General features: G+C 41.8%; 1 protein-coding gene across 1 annotated transcript in view; it reads right to left on the bottom strand.

Moving 5' to 3' along the window:
- The window catches only part of LOC121284946 (low-density lipoprotein receptor-related protein 1-like), a 1,922,347-nt gene that overhangs the window by 983,623 nt on the left and 915,068 nt on the right, over nucleotides 1-23,656 (bottom strand). The window contains exon 11 of the mRNA XM_041200912.1: nucleotides 10,564-10,800. Within this exon, the coding sequence (XP_041056846.1) occupies nucleotides 10,564-10,800 (237 nt within the window). The remainder of the gene's footprint in view (nucleotides 1-10,563; nucleotides 10,801-23,656) is intronic.

The raw sequence follows: 23,656 nt of genomic DNA, 5'->3' as shown, positions 1-23,656 counted from the left end.
GAAAAGGATAGGTACTTTTTATATTACAAATAATTTTTAGCACTGTGAACACAGAAAGATTATTTACAATGGATTGGGAGTCAATGCTCACTGGACCATCAATTTGAAGTGTCACCGAAAGATGAAATAGAGGCGGTAAGAAAAAATTCTTTATGTTAAGCTGCTAGAGCATGAAACGACTTGTTAGAAGGAGTATTCACAGCAGACAACATTGCATCATCTTTGGTAAAAATGCAAAACATTTTAGAAGGGGGAAGATACATTACTATTTTCTGAAGTAGGGCAGTAGAATTAGTTTTGCCTTATTCTAGAACCAGCTCCAGCACAGTGCATTAATTATCTTTCTGTGAAAATATCCACATATATTTAAATAATACTTATGGGCTACTTGAAATAAATTATTCTATTCAAAATCATGAGCTCCTTGAATGCCAACACAATTCTTGCTCCTATCAGCGCCACTTACTTTTAAGTGGCTATGTCCTTCTAAGTTTTCCGATCATCATCTGACAGCACCCTTTAAGGGTTGCTGGTGTGTAATTTTCTGTTGGCCCCCATTGCAAGCTGCTAGTGTCAGGGCTCAGTATGAACTAGGGTTGACTGAAATTAGGCAGGCTCAAATAACACCTCATGCTGAGTTAATGCTTATGTCTTCTCTTTAAGTAATTTTGTTCCCCATCTATACAACAGTGCCAAGTAAAACATAGAATAATCTCTGCTGCATAAATGCTATTTACCCTACTCTTCATGAAGTAAGCTCTTTAAAATGTTATTGCATCATCTGGGCCTGAATTTTCATGGAGTCGAAATGACTTTTGAAAGCGTAGGACCCGATTCCGGGATTCATGGCACCCCAAACATTCATTCCCTCCACCACTGATGCACAGTAGCAGTAGTGTGTACCATCGACAAGATGCACTGCAGGAATTCACCAATGCTCCTTAGCCAGCACCTTCCAGACCCATGACCACTACTATCTAAAATGAAAGCAAAAAACTGCGGATGCTGGAAATCCAAAACAAAAACAAAAATAAAAATACCTGGAAAAACTCAGCAGGTTTGACAGCATCTGCGGAGAGGAACATAGTTAATGTTTCGAGTTCGTATGACTCTTCAACAGAACTTCCATTACTACCTAGAAGGACAAGGGCAACAAACATATGGGAACAGCACCACCTGAAAGTTCCCCTCTGAGCCACACACCACCCTGACTTGGAAATATATTGCCATTCCTTGACTGTCGCTGGGTAAAAATCCTGGGCCAGGATTTTCCGGTCACAGCGCAGGGCGGGGGGGTGGGGTGGGGGGGGGTGGGGGTGGGGGTGGGTGGGGGGGGTGGGGGTTGGTGGGGGGCCCCCTCGCCGACATGTAAAATAACGTGGGATGATGTCGGGCGGAACTCCCGATGTCACTCCACCTCAATTCTATCTTCAGGTCAGCAGGGGCTCAGCCTAATCAGCTGTGCGCCTGCCAACCTGTCAATGGCCTATGACCGTAAGTTTGGCGGGCAGGCCAGGGGCCCTGGTGGGCATTGGAAAAAGCAATAAACCTCATCCATGGGTTGGTTGAGGTTTCATGTAGGTTTTTAAAAATTTAATGAAAGTGTCACTAAAAGTGATGGACGTGTCCCAACTCATGTGGCACATGAGGGGGCATGTCAGGGAATTTTTTTTTCTCTCTGTTTTTAAAATTTTTTAATGTGGAGCTGATCTCCCTGATCTCCCTGAGGCAGCACTCAGCCTCAGGGAGATGAGTGCGCTCTTTCATGCGCATGTGCAAAAGAGCGCACTCTTGGCTCAGAGAATCTGTCCCCACGCCTGCACAGGGAGCGCATAGCGCTTCCTTGCGGACGTCACGCCGGGCGGGCCTTAATTGGCCCGCCCACATAAAATGGCTGCACATCCCCGATTTGGGGTGCCAATTGGAGGTACGCCTCCACGCACCTGCTCCTGAATTCCACCCCCCCAACCCCCACCCCAATGCGGGGGGAAATTCTGCCTCTGGACCTCCCTTCCTAACAGCACTGTGGGTATAACTACACCACATGGACAGCAGCGGTTCAAGGAGGTTGTTCACCACCAACTTCTCCAGGGCAATTAGGGATAAGCAATAAATTCTGGCCTAGCCAGCGGCACCCACACCCTATGAATGAATAATTTTAAAAATTCTCAACGCCCCCAATTTTTGTCAGCGCAAGATAATGGTGCAATGAGTGAGTTTATACCCTGCACTCCTGGCCTGACTGGCTCCGCAGGGTAGGCGTCTGCAATTTTTGTAATGTGGGGCCATCTTCTCCATGACTCATGGTTCATGGCCCCTCAGAGGAGTCGTGAACCATAGTCTGGATTTGGGAAGCTTTTGAACAACAAGTTCAAAAGGTCTTACTGATGCCCCCACCAGGCCAACACATGCCCCCAAAGAGTCTCCATGGCCCCTCATGCTGTCCATGTCAATTCAATGTCAACTCATGACTCCCAACTCATGTCCCTTGCTTGACTGTGAGCCCAGGCCAATAAAAGCATTAGCTCAGCAGGGGTCCTGTTTTAACAACTGAAGTGAATTGTTGACTTTATTTGATCGACATTTATAAGTGGTTCTTTAAGTTGTTTTTTCTGTGATAACTTTTGTCAATGTCTCAATGTTTATTTGGGAAAACGTAAGAGGTGTGAAGTGTTTGAAGCCTCTGTTATTGATACGTTAATGATCATTCTGGTTGAGACTTTTATAGGGTTGTAGGAACAGCAGTTTTTTTCCCCAAATGTTGATGATTTTTTTCTCAGCAGTTCCACCCTTGCTATTGTTATTATATGGCTCATTGGTCAAATAATTAGTGAATTCTGGGTGAAATAGCATGAAAGGAGCATGAATTGGCATGGACTTTATGAGGGACCATGGGAAGTGGATCATCATGAGTTTGATAGATGGGGGGGGCCATGGGGAGTGGCTGGGAGTGGTGATGGGGGACATGCGTTGGATGGACAGTATGAAGGGCTATGGCTGGGTAGGCATGAGTTGGATGGACAGTTTGGGAGGCCACGGGGAGTATCTTGGGGGACTTGAATTTGACAGAAATTGACATGCATCGTAGAAGGGACCCTGGAAGTTGGGTGGGAGGTGAGGGGGCATGAGCGGTGAGGACTAGAGCATCTAAAATCTTCTAACACAACTGGGATGATGTCCCAGAGAAATGAGGCAAGCCTTTTAACCAGCCCACTTCGACACTTGCCTGCTCCCGTGTCCATTGATGCTCTGCTTCCAGGTCAGCAGGCTCGACGCCATCCCACACCCATCCTCTACTCCCCAATTCCCCAATCAAATATTGTGCGCACCGGGGCAATTTCTACCCTGGCAGGTGCAGCCCATTTCCCTACTGAAATTAACCATTTCAGCAGCCAAAATCTGGCCCCTAGTCTTCATTTCCTTTCCTGCAATTAAATTTGCCATAATACAGCTTCCCTTCTTCCTTCAGCCTTGTCTATCAGTTTAAATGAACATCAAGAAATCCCAGGGCGTTCTCCTCCGCTGTTTTGATCAATATTGTTTCCTCACTAACACAAAATGAAATAGACTAGTCGTTCATCCTATTGCCATTTGTGTGATCTACCAATGGCCAAACAGTTGCCACATTTGCCTGTGTGAGAATGGTTGCTGCACTTGCAGTGGAAGTGTGCTTTTCTGAATGGAGAGCTGTGACTAGTGGAGTTCCGCAGGGATCAGTGCTGGGACCTTTGCTGTTTGTGGTATACAGAAATGATTTGGAGGAAAATGTAACTGGGCTAATTAGTAAGTTTGCAGACAACATTAAGGTTGGAGGAGTTGCAGATAGTGCAGAGGATTGTCAAAGGACACAACGGGATACAGATCGGTTGGAGACTTGGGCGGAGAAATGGCAGATGGAGTTTAATCCGGACAAATGCAAGGTAATGTATTTTGGAAGGTCTAATGCAGGCAGGAATTATACAATAAATGGCAGAACCCTTAAGTTCATCGACGTGCAGAGGGATCTGGGTGTACAGGTCCACAGGTCACTGAAAGTGGCAACGCAGGTGGATAAGGTAGTCAGGAAGGCATATGGTATGCTTGCCTTCATTGGCAGGGGTATTGAGTATAAAAGCTGGGAAGTCATGCTGCAGCTGTATAGAACCTTGGTTAGGCCATACTTGGAATATTGCGTGCAATTCTGGTCGCCACATTACCAGAAGGATATGGAGGCATTGGAGAGGGTGCAGAGGAGGTTTACCAGGATGCTGCCTGGTTTGGAGGTTATTAGCTATGAGGTTGGAGAAACTCGGATTGTTCTCACTAGAGCGACGGAGATTGAGGGGCAATTTGATAGAAGTTTACAAAATTATGAGTGGCATGGACAGAGTAGATAGTCAGAAGCTTTTTCCCAGGGTGGAACAGTCAATTACTAGGGGACATAGAGTTAAGGTGAGAGGAGAAAACTATAGAGGAGATGTGCAGGGCAAGTTTTTTAGCCAGAGGAGGTGGTGGAAGCAGGTACGATAGTGGTGTTTAAGAAGCAGCTTGACAAATACATGAATAGGATGAGAATAGAGGGATATGGATCCCGGAAGTGCAAAATGTTTTAGTTGACAGGCAATATGATCAGCACAAGCTTGGAGGGCTGAAGGGCCTGTTCCTGTGCTGTTCTTTTCTTTGTTCTTTGTTCACTTCAAAATAACTATATGAATGAACATGAGACACTGTTGACAGATGTTAATCAGGTGTTATTCAGAACCATTAAAGATTGCAGCATAGGAGATTGTTCAGACCATTGTGTTTATGCCAGCTCTTCACTAAAGTAATTCAAAACTAATCTCAACAGTCTGCAGTCTTCCCTGTATCATCCCCTTAAAAAAAGATAATCTCTGTCTCAACTATTCACTAAACCAAAACATTCAATGCACCACAAAAGGCATTTTTGCTAAACATTCATGCATATAGATGCAAGTGTTTTTTTTCCTTTTCTTTTCAATTTACAGCCTAAATAATTGCTGTGGTAATCTGAGGTGCAATATACCTTTAAGAGACTGTAAGCAGATTGACCACATAACCATATTACCCAATTGCCGTGTAGTGCGGGCTACAATGTTAATCAGTAGTTTAAAATAGGGCCTGGTTTGAGAAGCATACATGTGTTAGTGCTCTGTTACTTGTGTTAATAAACAGCGTGTGCTTCATCTTACATTGGTCTCTGTGTCTGCAGTATCTTGTTTACTAACTCACTCACAATGAGATGTGCAACTGTGTTCACTGAGCAGAGTAACCCGATAGAAGACAACATAACAACTGGCAATGAGGCAAAACACGACCAGTCAATGACACCAAAGGAAGCAGCAGAAATTCAACAGAGGTAAATCAGCCGTGCCTTGCAAGGCGAATGTAAGCACAGCCTTCATCATAGTCGTTGAAGTTATCTTCCTCCAGTATGACACAGTTTGGCCATATCAAACCATTTGATCAGACCACTGATGACTGGTCACATTATATCGAACGCCTCGCATTCTTCTTTTTGGCCAATGACGTATCTGCGGTGGAGAAGCGGCGAGCGATCCTCTTATCGACATGTGGCAGTAAAACATACAACCTAATTCGTAGTATAATGGCATCCAACATCCCAGATTCCAAGAGTTTTGATGATTTGGTAAATCTTGTGAAACACCTCTTTCAGCCGAAACCCTTAGTAACAATGCAGCATTTTAAATTTAATTTGCGTTGTTGCACCCCTGGAGAGACAGTCACTTGCTATGTGGCAGCTTTAAAACAACTGACAGAGCACTGTGAGTCTGGGATGTTGATTACCCACATTTACAGAGACAGATTAGTCTGTGGGATTAATAAAGAAGTTATTCAAAAAAGGTTGTTGTCAGAAACGAATTTAGACTTCAACAAGGTGCTGGAGTTGGTGCTCGCAATGGAGCACAGCCAGGGATTCAGAAGCAATCAAGGGAGCGCAAAATGGCACCTTGCTTCATGTTGGGAGGGAAACACTGGTTAGAAATGGCATGGAAATGTAGGGCTCCACGGAAAGGTGGGAAACAGCCACCATTAACAGCGAAAAGCAATGGTTTAACAGAGAAAACACACAATAATAAGGGCAGACATGGAACCAGGCAGCCTGCATGCGAACGACAATTTAAAAAGATCATGTGTTTCCACTGCCATCGTAACGGGCACATTATGCAATATTGTAAAGACAGATTAAGACTGAACTTTAAGCAAAAAGGTACAAATTGTGAAATCCACATAATAGAGGAACCAGAAGAAACACAGTCAGAATTTTATTCACTACACAGCTTAAAAATAGGTAAAACAGAGCCAATCTACGTGACAATGGAAGTCAATGGGAAACCCATCCGAATGGAGGTAGATGCAGGGGCATCACGACAGTAATAGGGCAACATATGTTCAAATAGCTGAATGGAGGAGGCCACTCATTAAATCTGGAAAATTCAGGTGCTAAATTAAAAATGTACACCGGTGAAGATGCACGAGTAAGAGGTATATGCAAGGTTCCAGTACAGTATGGAAATCAGTTTGTTAATCTACCCCTTAGAGTGATAGCAGGCAGCAGATCAAGTCTCCTCATAAGGAACTGATTAAGAGTAATTAATCTCGAGAGACTACTGGGATCTCAATCAGAAGCAGGAAATTATTATTTTGAAAAAAGAGTATGTAAAGACTCAACAAAAGGAACTCATAGCAGTGATGCTTCAGGACAGAGTTCGAGTTGAAGTCAGTAACCTCTAAAAAGAAAAAGAAAACATGCTGAAGGATATTCGCATATTTCAAGATTCCCTCAGATCCCAATTTCTACCACTAAAAAGGTATGAGGAAGAACAGAAAGAATTCAGCATATCTCTGGCCGAGATGAAGAATAAATTACCGAGAAAACACAACAATGCTTAATTCTTCAGGAAACATCTAATAAATATAAAAAAGAAATGGAAGAGCTGAACAATCAGCTAAGTGCAAGCCAAGAAGCTTTAAAACTAGAGACCCCTGAGATTTCAAAGGAGCTGACAGATGAGGAAATGCTGGAAGACTCAACCACTGAGTTCACTCAAGTTGAGCTTATACTGAAGCCTAGTCTGCCCAACAGGGAAATTGAAAAGAAAGCCGAGATTAAAGTCAGCGCTGCCAAGAAGAAAACCCAACAAAAAAAGCCACATAGGAAGAAAAAACAGGATTCCTAACAAGGCCCCAAAATTATTTTTTTCTACATAACAGGAAGCTGGTCATATCAGGTTGAATTTAGCCTTGCCCAACATGCTGATTCTAAGAACCTTCCTGACAGTTGAACTTCACATTGTTGAACTTGGAGGGCAGGGGCAGCAGGAGTGCATGCGATTGGGCCCGAAAGAGGGTGCAAGCATTCCCGTTGGAGTCTACACCACATATAGAAGGAACTCCACTTGGTTTGGGAGTGCCTGTAGGATCCGTTGATCTGAAAGTCGAAGAAACAAGTTTACAGATTCTTACTGGAGACCATAGTGGACAGATGACTCCTGAGAGGGAGGCCTCAGATAAACCTTCTGAAGTCGCAGCACTTCAACGTTTGATATGTTTGAAGAAGCCTTCAGAGAGACTGAATTTGTAAATAATTTATTCATGTAAATAGTTGATATATTGTAAAGATTGTAAATTGTGCTTTTGAGTAAAGGGGGAGGAATGTGGTAATCTCAGGTGCAATACACCTTTAAGAGAATGTGAGCAGACTGACCATGTGATGGTATTACTCAATTGCTGTGTAGCATGGGCTGCAATGTTAATCAGTAGTTTAGAATAGGGTCTGGTTTGAGAAGCACACATTGTGTTAGTACTCTGTTGCTTGTGTACATAAACAGCATGTGCTTCATCTTATATTGGTCTCTACATCTATAATATCTTGTTTACCAACTCACTCACCAGTAGATAGTGCAAAGTGACACATTAGAAGGAACATAACAGTTGCACTTATTCTTCTCATTTTGTCCCTGTCTGCTAAGTGCCACTCTTATCATTCTAGTCTTTTTCACTGTATTGTGTACATCTCTATTTGCAAATCATAATTCTTTTTTCTGTCAGCAAACTCTTCCTAACTAGGCTTTAAATAAATATTAAAAAGGTTAATGCTCTAGTCTCACTGGCAGATGTTCATCCACCAATTAATAATACTCCAAGAATATTCCATGACAGTTCCTTTCAAGGGTTTTAAAAAAACATTTAAATCAATTTAAGCACCAATCTGGATGGTATTTAGCACAATAATTGTAACAAATTGCAGTTAATAGTGTTCTTAAAAGGGCCTTTCCATATTAAAGCAATGAAGGGCACAATTAATTATTTTAGCCATTCACTATTCCTTCCTTTTATGTTTCTGCATCTTGTGCTATAATACATCCAAATTGTCATTTGATATATTAAATACTTTGTTGGTTCTGCATTCCTGTTCAAACATGTAAAATTATGGTGGGGATTGACTGGCCATATCTATGATCCAGTGAGGTTCATCAACACTCTCTCTTTTGATTGGCTGAGAGGCTCCTATTGGATTTTTTGGGGCATATTTTTATTATCTCATTACTAAAATGGGAGATAGTAGGAAAGCGCCAATAAAGAGATTGAAATGAAGTTTCTCCAAAAATGTGATGCAGCAAAAATACAGATTGAGGCAAAAAATTAATTAGAGGACAGAATGAGAAATGTAAAAGGAAATGAAAAAGGGAAAAGACACAATAGGGTTAGCAGAATTAAGTGCTTAGTTTTTCTTTTAATATTTCTTTAATTATCCCCCATTTTTGTTTCGTAAATGCATTTTTTCCTCTGCAGTTAAGTGTTCCAATTACAATAGAAGGAAGAGATAAATAGCTAACTTGCATTTATATTGCACATTTTATAGCCTCAGCATATCCCAAATTACTTTACAAGCTAAGTACTTTTGAAGTGTAGTCACTGTTGCAATGTTCGAAAACTCAGCAGTCAATTTTGTGTACAGCATATACAAACTACAATGAGATAAAGGACCAGAGAATCTGTTCCAGTGGAGCTGGTGAATGGAGTAAAATAAGTGGCCTTGATATTCAGATAGCTTTATTATTGTCACATTTAAAGTGTCATTCATTAAAATATGGTCAGTAGTTATCAGAAGAGTAATCTCACCCTGAGCCATGTGCTTGATTTATATTTATAATTATTATGTTTATAGTATATTTATATTTTTAGGGTGCATTACACAATCCTAGACATCAAGCACAACTTCCAGCAAAAATGAGGTTAGCCAATAAAAAGTCAACATACAGAAGTGAGAATTCCTTTTAACCTGTCAATGAGCCTGAAATAGGTAGTCCATGGGGAACATGCATCAGAACCCAGAGGTCAACCAAACTGGGCCTTGAGCCTGGCCAGCATATTTCCAGCAAGCTAATTATACTAATCACATCAAGAGGCAGCTTGACATATCCAAGAGAATGAAATTGGGCTAGTTGCTTCCTCTTTGCAGTGACCCTCAGGTACATCCTGGGAGGGAGGAGTGATCGGGGGAAAAGAGCAGGTGATCAAATGGGAGTGTGATTGGGAGGGACCCACTAGTGGCTTTCAGGACTGCTGTGGAGTCAGGTGAAATACTCTTCCAAAAAATACTTTGACATTTGGTGAAGACCTGCAGCAGACACTTTAAGGAGCATTGGAAAGGCAGTTGTAGACATGGTTACCCTGAATGTAGGTGGTCTGGTGCCAGCTGCAGTCAAGTAGCACAATTTCATGAAGGAGTCTTCCAATAAGCATTGAACCCCTTATTTGCATATGCAAAGGGCCTAATAACTATTTCAGGCATGAACCATGGAGAGCTATACTGGAGCCTTTACCAACATGAGGCCAGGTGCACGTTTGGTGTGGAATGTTTGCTCACATGCTGCCACTTTGGTGCCCAAATTATGCCTGTATATCAGCTATGACATCAATAAATTTCTAAATCACTCTGTTTGGTATTGGCATTGGCATTGAATAAAAAGAGATAGATTTACTATCTTTGATGAGTACTGCAGAAAATCACTGAGTCCACTGCATATATCATTATTATTAACTGAGACACTTAGTTCTCATGCCTTGCAATTTGGTTGTTCAGAGACTGACATTAATTCAAGCTGCCATTATAAACATATGATCGCTCAAGTCAAAGCTCATAGTTTTAAACCATTAGGAACATATTTTATAGTGAAGTCTTGGAATTTCTCTGTATGCTTTCTTATTCTTATAGAGGTTGTTCAGAATACAAGTTCACTTGATAGGTGGATAATTTTGTTTTTGGGAGGAGAGAACAGTTAAAATTCTGTCCCTCACTGTAGCTACCAAAAAACCCTGTAGTACTTAAAAGAAATAAGTTGCTTCCAGATTTTCTAATGCCAGTTGCTTGTCCCAATAGAACAGAAAATACTGTTTACGAAAAACACTATATGGAAAAAGATGCACGGAAAAGAATAGACAAGTAGTAGAAAAATTGATGTGCATTATCAACCAACGATTACGAAGATCTCGCTCTATCATTATAGACAAGCATCATGAGGATTTCAATTTACTTACCATCTTTTAGGATTGTCTCTCGCCCTGTGCCATCGATTTTCTGTCGTCCAATTAAGAAGCTGGTTGTGTCAGCAAAGTAGATGTAATTTGTTTCTGCATGAAAATCAAGAGCTCTTGGATTGACAAGGTTTTCTATTTGCATCATATATTCATCAACTGCTTTTGTATTCAGATCCATTCCTCGAATGATTCCTGGGCGGCCTTTTCCATAAAACAGGAACAGTTCATTCTTTGGCTCTGCAATGCAAAGATTAAAAAATGACAAGGTGCAATTTTATCTTTCTTCCCGTTTCATTGCACTCTTAACAATAACAGTTAATGACTGAAATCAATTAACTTTTTCTTTAATGACATGAATGAAATCTGAGAATAGATGTAGGCAATTAAAATGGATATAAATTGTGATGCTCTGTGTAATTATTGCAATCACCAAAATAAGTAATTAGTTCTTCCTTGAGAACATCTTAGGCTTGTTGTTTGTTTTCTTCAGGTATCTTTCAGCTTACATTAATATGGATAATAATGTCAGCAGCATTTGACCTCGGGAGCTCTAGTTGTAATGAAGCATATACTTTGTATTTACAAGTTTCTATGATGAAAGGTCAACAACTTGAAACATTGAGCCAAATCTTCTGAGGAGTGACAATCAATGTCATACTGCCACTCTGGCATTGTTTAAAAAAAATAGGAGTAGAGTTCTGCATTTCTCACCCGAACTTCCGAACCAGGCCTTTTCAGAAATGCAGAGCATACATGTTCTGTGAGTCCTTCCCCATCGCACAGGATCATCGGGGAAGCAGGTCAAGTCCCTTTTTTACAATACTCATTGTCGTATTTTGGTAAGTCTTCATTCACAAACACAGTGAAAAGATTTGGGACAGTTAACCTTTTTCACTGTGTTAGTGAATGAGTGTAAATGGGTAGAGTGGTAGGGTGCCAGCTGGGTGGTAAGTGGCAGGGTGGGTAAGGAAGCAGGATGGGGGGGTGGGTAGGGTGGTAGGTGGCAGGATGTGTAGGGTGGTATGTGGCAGGGTGGGTAGGGCGGAAGGGGTGCCAAATGGATGGGGGGTGGCAAGCCTGATAGGGTGGTGCAGTCAGGTCAGGTTGGGTCGGGGTAGGGGGAGACAGAGGGTCAGGGAGGGAATCGAAGGGTCGGAGATAAATCAGAGGGTCGGAGGGAATCGGAAGATCGGAGGGTGGGGAGGGAGTCGGGGGCGGGGGGTGGGGGGTGTTGCTGGTCAACTGTATAGTTACCCAGGAGTTAGATATGATTTTTTCCTGGATAACTATTCTGGTAAGTGAAACTTGCCAAAGTCTTCGATTCTAAATCAGAATTGGAGACCTTTATGTAGGAGTCCGCACATGGGGCAATTGCCCATCAGAAGTTGAAACTTCCGGGCAGTTCCTGCTGAGTCATTGCATTGGGATTTTGAGGGATCCTCCAGCACATCTTCCAGGGTACTTCTGATGTACGACCATGTGGAGACCAGAATATCTGGGCCATTTAATCTATTTTCCTCTCCACAGGGTACACTGTGACCTGTCCAGTATTTCCAACAGTTACTATTTTTCTTTCAGATTCCCAGCATTCACAGTACTTTGTTTTTGTATTTTCTACTTGTGTTCTGTTTAAGCTGTACTTAAAGATTATTTACATTATATCACATGCAAGCAACCAACAGTTCCTCAATAAATGAACTTAAGAATGGCTACTTGGAGGTTGACTTCAATTTTGAAATTTGTGATATCAATTGCCTGCCCAGGGGAGTTAGCTTCTAAACTATACTGACTGTCAAGAAATTCTACAGATTCAAAGTGCTTTATTTCGTCAGCAAGTAGAAACATTAAAATTAACTGTGGGGTTCAACAACACAAAGAACAATGTTGTTGTCATGTTAATAGCTGATTGTGGCTGTGGACTCCCAATATGAGACACTGTATGGTACTCTGCACTATATACAGGGTCACCTGACCTGGGGTTGAATGTCAGATAGCACATGTAGGAGCCTGTCTTGACAGAGTTCAGATACTGCAGATATGTATTCATGTTAGGAAAATGTGTTATCAATAAAGTTAGCCCAGCTACAATGTCAATGGCTTGTGTGCATCATTAACAAAACACAAGAAACAAGATATGGCATCAGAAGTAAATTAAATGCAACAATGGAGGTTCTGAAACCACCGACAGAGCTTAGCTTGGAGGGCAATCTCGCTGAAAACTGGAGGTGGTTCTGGCAGCAACGGGCAGTGATTAAAAAACACCCTCAGGTACAGTCTTCCATCTTTCTTCACATAACAGGGGGAGAAACCCTAGAAGTCTATAACACATTCACATTTGAAACTGATGAGAAATGAAATGGCTTGAAAGAAATGATGGAAACATGTTAAGCCTACTGCAACCCTAAGAAAAACATCGCATACGAAAGATATATGAAAGTGGCATATGAAAGATACCAATGTTTTATGTGCACGCAAGGCAATGACAACATTAATCAGCACATAACTGAATTGAGAAAACAAGCTAAATCATGTGAATTTGGAGAGCTTGAGGAATCACTCATCCAAAATAGAATAATTTGCAGGATCACTAATGACTCTCTGAGAGAACAGCTTTTGAGAGAAGTTGATCCCACACTGGAGAAAGCAATAAATATCTGCAAAGTGGTAGAGACAACAAAACACCAGATTAAACAGAATATGATAAGCTGCACAAAGTTAAGCAGTCAGGTGCAATTAAACAGAAAAAGCCCTGGGAAAGAACAAATAGATAACCTGAAGGTAAAAAGAATAAAACAGCTATTAAAACATGTAAAAGCAGCTGATGTGGAACAGAGCATTTACTACATTGTTGTCCAACGTACAGAAGGCAGTGCAAGAACTGTGATTAACTAAATCACTTCGCTAAGATGTGTAAATTGAAGAAAGTGCAGACGATTGCAGACATTGATGCAGGCACTGAAACTGAATTTTTCGTTGGTGCAGTAGCAACAAATTCCAAAGAAGACGAATGGAAGATTGATTTAAAAATTGCCAACATGATGGTTAATTTCAAGCTTGACACAGGTGCACAATCATGTCATTCCCATAAGCCTGTATCATAAGATAAGCAAAGAAAAACAGCTAACTAAAACAAAAGTGAATCTGTCTACTTATACAGGTGAAAAAAATAGCTGTAGAAGGCAAGTGCACACTTAAGGTGAACTACAAAAAACCGTCTCAAGCACTTCCATTCATATTGGTGAAAACTGAGGCAAAAGCCATTCTTGGAATCAAAGCTTGTGAAAATCCGAAGCTAATAAAGAGAATAATGACTGTCACCACTGATAATATCCTGAGTCAGTATAAAGATGTGTTCTAGGAGATTGGCTGCTTACAAGGAGAACACACCATCAAAATTGACGAAACTTTGACACTGAAAATACACCCGCGCAGGAAAATACCAGTATTGCTGAAAGGTCACCTGAAAGCAGAAAGGAGAAACTTCACATCATCAAGGCAATTGAAAAAACGGCCAAAGTAGGTTAATCCAAATGTAACTGTAGAAAAATAAGATGGGAATCTGCAAGTCTGTCTGACTTCCAGACACATAAAACAGGCAGTACAAAGAGCATTACCAGCTGCCCACAGTAAAAGAGATCACATCTAAGCTAGCTGATGCTAAACATTATTCAGTATTGGATGAAAGTTCAGGTTTCTGGCAGGTCACCTGGATGAACGCAGCTCCTATCTCTGTACCTTCAACACACCATATGGCCGATACAGGTTTTTATGCTTACCTTTTGGTATTAATTCAGCTCTATAGGTGCTCCACAGAGCAGTAAAGCAGCTGTTTGAAGGATTAGAGGGTGTGGAAACCTATATTGATGATGTGCTGGTCTGGGAGCCTCATGAGAAGAATGTGACCACTGGCTGAGGCAGGTGTGGCCAGATCTAGAGAAAGGAAGCTCAAGTTGAAGGAGAAAAAGTGTAAAATAGAACTCCATGAAGTCAAGTACTTGGGACATGGGCTAACAAGTGAGGGACTGAAGCCAGGCCTGAGTAAAATCAAAGCAGTTATAAACATGCCAACCCGAGAATGTAAAAAAGAATTGGAGATGTTTTTGGGAATGGTGACTTTTCTTGGGAAACTCATTTTGAACATGTCAGACCTCTCAGAGAACTTCTACAAAAGGACATGGAATGGCACGGGAACAAAGTCACCAAGAAAATTTGACCTGTCTGAACAGAACACTGACCCAGACACCAGTGATAAAGTATTAAGATGTCAGTCGGTCAGAATCTCAATGGACGCTTCAAAGACTGGCCTGGGAGCTGTCCTCTTGCAAAATGAGGCACCAGTTGCATACCTTCAAAGGCAATGACTGAAACACAGCAGCCGTCTGGCCAAATAAGAACATAAGAACGAAGAGCTGGAGTAGGAAATTCAGCCCCTTGAGCCTGCCCCGCCATTCAATACGATCATGGCTGATCCAATTTCTCGCCCTCTCCCCATAAACTTTCAACCCATTACTAATTAAAAATCAATCTATCTCCTCCATAAATTTATTCAGCGTCCTGGCAACCACTGCATTCTGAAGTAGTGAATTCCACAGATTCACGACCCTTTGAGAAAAATAATTCCTCCTCATCTCTGATTTAAATCTACCACCCCTTAGCCTGAAACTATGCCCCACAAGGGGAAACATCCACTCCACATCTATTTTGTCTATCCCCTTTATCATCTTATATACCTCAATTAGATCTTCTCTCATCCTTCTAAACTCTAGCAAGTATAGGCCTAAACTGCTCAATCTCTTCTCATAAGATGAGCCCCGCATCTCTGGAATCAATCTAGTGAACCTCTTCTGAACCACCTCCAATACAACCACCTCCTTCCTCAAATAAGGGGACCAAAACAGTACTCCAGGTGCAGTCTCACCAATGCCTTGTACAGTTGCAACAACACTTCCCTATTTTTATACTCTATTCCTTTAGCAATAAGTGCCAAAGTTCCATTTGTCTTCTTTATTACCTGCTGTACCTGCATACTAGATTTCAGCTAGCTTTCTAGAGAAAGAAATGCTAGCAGTTGTGTTTGGCCTATAATGCTTCCACTTGTTTGTCTATGGAAAAGACGTGGAAGTAGAGTCTGATCATAAGGCTTTGGAAACTATACTTAAAAAGCCCCTGAACTGTGCACCACCAAGAATCTACAAATTACTGATGCATATGCAGAAGCACCAGCTCAGAGTTAACTACAAACCGGACAAGGAAACGTACATTGCAGACACTCTGTCATGTGCATACCTACCCATCATGGAGGAAATGGAAAAAACACAGAAACAGACGTTCACATGCTGACAAAGAACTTACTTGTGGCTGTAACCGAATTGGATGAGACCAAGAACAATGCCACCCTGAGAAAACTGCAGCATATTGTGCAAACTCTCTGGCCCACACATTGGAGTGGAGCCCCTTCTGCTGTACAAAGGTACTGGAACTTTAATGAGGAAATTCATGTAGCAGAAGGAATATTTTTCGAGGGAGTAAAAATTGTAATTCCTGCAACACTGGGGAAAGAAATGCTGCAGCACATACATGAAAGTCACCTTGGCATAGAAACATGCAGGAAAAGATCTCAAGATGTATTGTATTGGCCTGGAATGGAAGCACAAATCGGTGAAATGGTGAATGTGTGTGCAGTGTGCCAAAAATACTATATCGCACAAAAAAGAACCACTTCAACCACACACTGTTCCAGGGAGGCTCTGGCAGAAAATTGGAGAGGCCTTGTTCACATTTGACAACCGTGAGCACCTACTAGCAGTAGATTATTAGACAAAGTTTTTTGTGTCTGTGCTGCTGAGAAATGATAGTAAGAGCATCACCATAATAAATCATTTAAAATCAATTTTTGGTCACCACGGCATACCTGAAATGCTCAGCTCAGATAACGATCGACAATTCTCAGGCACTGAGTTTCACAAATTTACACAGGACTGGGAGTTTTGCCACACTACGTCAAGTCCCAAGTATCCACAACACAACGGAACGGTAGAATGTACCATGTAGACTTTAAAACTTGTTGAGGGCGGCAAGGGCAGGCGGAAGAGACTTCTACCTGGCTTTGCTGGATTTCAGGAATACTGCATTAGAGGGCTTTAGATTATCTCCAGCGCAACACCTGATGGTGAGAAGACTGAGAACTGAGCTTCCAACTGAGCCCCAACTGTTACTGCCACAGCCAGTGAGCTGCAAGGTGCAGGACCTGCTCAAACTGAGACAGTAAAAGCAGAAACTGTACTTTGATCGAAGCGCCCAACCTCTGAACATGGGGGAGACAGTGAGGATTCAGCATGAAGGGATCTGGAATCCTGCTGTTGTTGCGGGAATCACAGGAGAACCAAGGTCTGACACAGTACAGACTCCAAATGGATAACACTACAGGACGAACTGGAAATTCTTACGGAAAACAAATGAAACACAACCCTGGTCTGAACCAGAAAGAGTAGTTGACGGTCAAAAAACAGAATGCACCAGTGAAGCAACAGATAACCAGACAAAGCCTGAGCATCCTGAGAACTATCCAAGGGGTGACAGTGACACAAGAGCTGGAGAAGGCTCCTTGTTCTTCAAAATCACCTCTGTTACCATTCAGAACATCCAGTGGACGAATTGTGAAAAAAACCACAGAGATACAGAGATGAGTAAAACACAAAGCAGACTGATCAAAATAGAGTGAGAAAGAATAGATAAGAGACTTTGTGTACTTCAGTTGTACAAAAGTTTTTTTAAAAAGAAATGTGATACTAGCTGATTGTGGTTGTGGTATTAGGTGCTATACGATACTCTGTACTATATACGGGGTCACCTGACCTGGGGGTTGAAGGTCAGATAACAGCCTGTCTTGATAGAGTTCAGACACTGCAGATATGTGATCATGTTAAGAAAATGTGTTATTAATAAAATTAGCTCAGCTACAATGTCAACAGCCTGTGTGCATCATTAAATGAAGAAACAAAAAACAAGACAGCTGTCAACAGGTATTAGTGGCCTGTGACCTGAAATTCCTCTTCCAGTATAAAAAAATTCTGACTTTCTCTGTTTGACTGCTTGTAATATTGCAGCAATGTGTGGCTTCGAACTATGTAATTAGTGAAAATGTGGTTCAGTTAGTGGATCATTAATTATGATGAGAAAGAGGTTATCTCCCGTTTTTCATTAGGAGGAGTTGTTTGGAGTTTAACATACCTACCAGCATTATTTTAGTCAAAGATTTCCCCTGTAACCTGGGATGCAACTGTACTGTCTCTTCATCATTTCCTGAGACTGAATAACCTGGAAACGAGCTGTTGAATGTTTCAGTACTACACCATGCAATGGGAGCAATCTTAACTTTTAGCAATGATTTTAAATGGACAATATTAAATTGCCAGCTTATTATACACCACATTTTGACCTGAATAGAGACAAAAATGAGGTGTTGGTGTGTTAATAGGTGGTTAATTCAAAACCACTCATTTTCCACCTTCACCTCAATTTAAACTATAGTCTATTGTATTTACCTAATGTGTCAGAGATTTTAACAAGACAAAACTTTCAAAAATATTTTTCATATTCTGTAATCTTTGTGAAAATAGAAATAAAATGCTATTTTCTGCACTTAAGGAACAATACTGGATATTGCAATCTAGTGTTTGTCATAGTAAGATTACAGTTAGACTATAGTGCAACTTGTTTTGTCATTAAATAAGAAAGGAATCTTTGTATGTAAAGAGTGCTGAACCATAGTGACATGGAAACAGAAAAAAGGTACAAAGCTAGGTTGAGTGAGTCGGAGGGGGCATCGAATGAAGCTTTGTGGGTAGAGCTTAGGAATAAAAAAGGGGCAGCCACATTATTGGGTGTTTATTATAGACCCCCAGATAGTCAGCGGGAAGTTGAGGAGCAAATACGTGCACAATTTGGAGGTGTGTAAAAACAATAACAATAGGGCAATTATATTAGGTGATTTCAACTTTCCCAACATTAATTGGGATAGACATAGTGTTAAGGGCTTGAATGGAGAGGATTTCTTAAAATGCGTACAGGAGAACTTTTTAGGTCAATACGTAGAGGGTCCAAGGGATGGCGCATTGCTGGACCTAATTCTGGGGAATGAAGCCGGACAGGTGGCTGAGGTGCTGGTGGGCGAGCATTTTAGTGATAGCAACCACAACATGGTACAGTTTAAGTTTGTTGTGGACAAAGAAATCGACAAGTTGAAAAAAAAATGTTTTGGATTAGGGGTGAGTGGATTTTAGTAAAATAAGGCAGGATCTGGCCAAGGTAGACTGGGAACTGTTACTTGTGGGGAAATTTACAGAGGAACAGTGGGGGGGTTGTTCAAAAAGAAAATGGGGAGGGTACAGGCTCAACATGTTCCCTCTAGGGTGATAGGAAGGAGTAACAAGCCCAGAGAACCATGGATGACCAGAAATATTCAGGTTATGATGAGAAGGAAAAGAGAGGCTTTTAGCACGTACAAGAGAAACAAATCAGCAGAGGGATTAGTGGAGTACAGAAAGTGCAGGGTGGAGCTTAAGAAAGCAATTAGGAGAGCAAAGAGGGGATATGAGAAAGCTCTGGCTGGTAAAAGTAGAGAAAATCCTAAGATATTCTCCAAATATATCAATGGGAAGATAATAAACAGGAAAAGAATAGGGCCCATAAGGGACCAAGGGGGCAATCTATGGGTGGAGCCAGAGGACATCACTAGAGTGTTGAATGAATACTTAACACCCATCTTCACCCAAGAGAATGAGGATGAAGGTATCGAACTCGGTGAGAGAGACTGCGAGCTTCTTAAGCAAACTAATATAGAGAGTGACAAGGTATTGGAGGTGTTTGCAGGCTTAAAAGTGGACAAATCTCCAGGTCCAGATGATTTGTGTGACAGACTGCTGAGGGAGGCAAGGGAGGAGATTGAAGGGGCTCTGACCAAATTTTTAATTCCTCTCTGGCCATGGCGGAGGTGTCTGAGGACTGGAGAACAGCTAATGTGGCTCCGCTATTTAAGAATGGTTGTAGAGATCAGCCAGCGAACTACAGGCCAGTGAGTCTCACGTCAGTGGTAGGGAAACTATTGGAGAAAGTTCTGAAGGAGAGAATCTATCTCCACTTGGAGAGGCAAGGTTTGATCAGGGAGAGTCAGCATGGCTTTGTCAGAGGGAGGCCATGCCTCACAAATTTGATTGAATTTTTTGAGGAGGTGACCAGGTGTGTTGATGAGGATAGTGCAGTTGATCTAGTTTACATGGAGTTCAGCAAAGCCTTTGACAAGGTCCCACGTGGGACACTTATAAAGAAGGCAAATGTACATGGGATACACAGGGTAATTTGAAAAGGTGAATTCAAAAGTTGCTTAGTTGTAGGAGCAGAGGGAGATGACAGAAGGATGCTTTAGTGACTGGAAGCCAGTGTCCAGTGGTGTACCACAGGGATCTGTGCTGGGTCCCCTATTATTCGTCATTTATATAAACGATATAGATGACTATGTGGGGGATAGGATTAGTAAGTTTGCGGATGTCACAAAGATTGGCCCGGTGGTTAACAGTGAGGTTGAGTGTCTTGGGCTACAGAAAGATATAGACGGAATGGTCAAATGGGCAGATAGGTGGCAGATGGAATTTAACCCTGAAAAGTATGAGGTGAGACACTTTTGAAGGAGTAATTTGACAAGGAAGTATTCAATGAATGGCATAACACTAGGAAGTTCTGAGGAACAAAGGGACCTTGGCGTGTGTCCATAGATCTCTGAAAGCAGAGGGGCATGTTAGTGGGGTGGTGAAAAAGGCATATGGGACCCTTGCCTTTATCAATCGAGGCATAGATTACAAAAGTAGAGAGGTCATGTTGGAGTTGTATAGCACCTTAGTGAGGCCACAGCTGGAGTACTGTGGGCAGTTCTGGTCGCCACATTATAGGAAGGATGTGATTGCACTGGAGGGGGTGCAGAGGAGATTCACCAGGATGTTGCCTGGGATGAAACATTTAAGTTATGAAGAGAGGTTAGATAGACTTGGGTTGTTTTCGTTGGAGCAGAGAAGACTGAGGGGCAACCTAATCAAGGTGTACAAGATTATGAGGGGCAAGGACAGGGTGGATAGAGAGCAGCTGTTCCCCTTAGTTGAAGGGTCAGTCACGAGGGGGCATAAGTTCAAGGTGAGGGGCAGGAGGTTTAGGGGGATGTGAGGAAAAGTTTTTTTTACCCAGAGGGTGGTGACAGTCTGGAATGCGCTGCCTGGGAGGGTGGTGGAGGCGGGTTGCCTCACATCCTTTAAAAAGTACCTGGATGAGCACTTGGCATGTCATAACATTCAAGGCTATGGGCCAAGTGCTGATAAATGGGATTAGGTAGGTAGGTCAGGTGTTTTTCACGTGTCAATGCAGACTTGATGGGCTGAAGGTCCTCTTCTGCACTGTGATTCTGATTCTGAGTGGAGCACTGCATTAATTTTGGAGTGGTCGAACATAAAGCGCCACAGATACAATAGCCAAAAGGCGTATACTGTAAACTACAATGATGCCGTGACATTGAATCATGTCATCAAAGTGAATTTGTTAAATTTAATCTCTAAAATATCTTTGAACTATACAACAATACTAACTGCAGGACCTGATCTATTTTAGTACTGTTAACAACATAAAATTGAGCTCAGTGTCTTAGGACCCATTAAAGCAGTTGGTGATAACCAGAAGTTTTCAGGATGGGATCCAGGAATTTGCATTCATTACTGCCCTCCAGTGATGACCTCAGCACAGTCTGTATGGTCAGGAATAGCGTACATAATTTGGCAAGGGAAGGGGCAAGTGGACAAAGGACTCTATTACTACCATCTTTCAAACTGAGACGAAAAGAGCACAGGCACTAAGAAACATTTATGAGTTGACACTGAGAATGTCTAAGTAGTCTGAGTAAAACATCATGGCAACTTCAGAGAAATGTATTCTACCATTGTGGGCAATGGAATGACACATGTTATAAAACAAGGAAGCCCCATTCTTAGTCACCAGTTGGAGTAAATAAGGCAGATGCCACATTTACCAGCTCTGATGAGGAAAGCAAATGTTCAAATACCATGAGTTGGAATAAGGAAGATGCATGCACAGCTTACAGCTTAAATATGGCACATGCATAATTACTAGATGCCATCAGGAAGGCACATATGCTGACAGCCCAGGACATTTAAATTTTCTCAGTATGTTAAAGATTTATGTATATTATGACATTTAAACAAAACCTCATATTACACATCCAGTACTGGACGTCGCTTAATAAAACAGCAGCAAAGAAAAATACAAAGGGTAAAAATCAGTATGTGTTTTCATGTTTTCAGATTCCAGAACATGTGCCTTGAAGTGGAATTTATAGCCCTACACCAGAACTACGCTCAGTGCCATACTGGTTTGGCCATTCAGTAGCAGTTCCTCACAGCTGTCAGAAAGAGATGCCGCCATCACTGAAATAAGTTAATAAGTGTCATGCCCTTGATTAGGGAACTTTTTGCGAAATTGATGTCCTTGCACACCTGAAAGGTCATGCCTTAAACCCACCCAGCAAGTTATGATGGTGATAGTCAACAAATAATCTTCAGAATTGGTACTTAAAGGGATCCTTACCTCCAACAAGTTAAATATCTGATTCATCATTTTAGGCTTCTGTGGACTTCTGGGCAATGTTTCTGGCTGTTTTGCAATACTTAGTAAATTTATGGAAGACTGTAACTGTTTTACAGGTTCCCTGCCTAAGCATTATTTTTCCTTTAGCTTTCTCGAGTACAGCTTATCTTATTTATCCCAAGCCCTTTATATATTTTTTTCCTTATATATTATCCACTGATAATAAGATCATAACATTCATTTTGAAAGTACAAACCGTTTTCAAATGTTTACTGCTGATTGGCTATAAATATATTTCCAGTGGTGTTTTGTTTTTTAAGTTCATTTTGTCTTAGAGTTCTACAGTTTAGAATTCAAAATGTATGGTTTTTGGCAGGTGGATATGATAGATTTAATGTCCCATCTGATTTTGTAAAATCAGAGTTTTACTTGTACTGGACAACTTATTCGAATGATGTAAAACCGTCAAGGGGAGTTAAAAGGAAGAAATCATGTATAGGGTCAGTAATGATGCTATATTCACTTGGCAACAAAAAGTACATGCAAGATTAGATGAAAAGCAAGTAATGACCTGGACCATCCGAGGAGCGACAATCATCATCAGATTGATGCTCCGCTCGAAAATCCCCCTGATTCAATGCTGCTCTGCATTTCTTCCAGGATCTTCTAAGCCCGGCTTTTCCAGAAATGCAGAGCACAGCATTCCTCAGAGAGCTCTATCAAAGCAGAGTAGAGTGTGAGGGAAGACAGGACATGTCCCCTTTTTATGGCTCCAGCTGCTGAAAGGTAAGTTTAAATGTCCACTTTGAATGTCAGTGAATGGGTGAATGGATGAACGAGTGAATGGGTAGGGTGGTAGGGTTGGTAGATGGGTGATGTAAGTGGGTAAGTGGATAGAGGAAGTGAGGTAAGTGGGTAGCGCGGCTGAGGTGGATGAGGTTTGTATGTGGGTAGGGTGGCAGATGGGTGAGGTGGGCAAATGAGTGAGGTAGGTAAGGTGGCAGTCCGTTGGTTTGGGGGTAGTTGGGTTGAGACGGGGAGAGTAGTCGGGTTGGGAGTAGTCAATTGGGATTGGGGGGATAGTCGGGTAGTTGCGAGGTGTAGTTGGTGGGTGATTGGGGGGTCAGTTGGCAAGTTACATGGGTGTTAGTCTAGGTTTTAATCTATCTAACATTTCCTGCATAACTATACAGTTAAGTGCATCGGATCTCTCCCAATTCTCCAACTCAGAGACATTCACAGAGGGTCCCAGGAGCAGGGCAATTGCCCATCAGAAGTTGAAACTTCCCAGGCAATTTCCACGGAGGTCTGCACATCAGGACGTCCACAGGGTCCCGATGCGCATCTCAGTCAACAAACCAGAGATCAGAAAATTTGAGCCAACATTTTTATAGTTGGTCTTTACATCTTTAGTCAGTGAGTCAAATCAATGCAATTAAAGGACATTAGTCAA

This window comes from Carcharodon carcharias, chromosome 12, assembly GCF_017639515.1.
Source record: "Carcharodon carcharias isolate sCarCar2 chromosome 12, sCarCar2.pri, whole genome shotgun sequence".
NCBI classification, from domain to species: domain Eukaryota; kingdom Metazoa; phylum Chordata; class Chondrichthyes; order Lamniformes; family Lamnidae; genus Carcharodon; species Carcharodon carcharias.
This window is presented reverse-complemented; position numbering and strand designations above follow the sequence as displayed.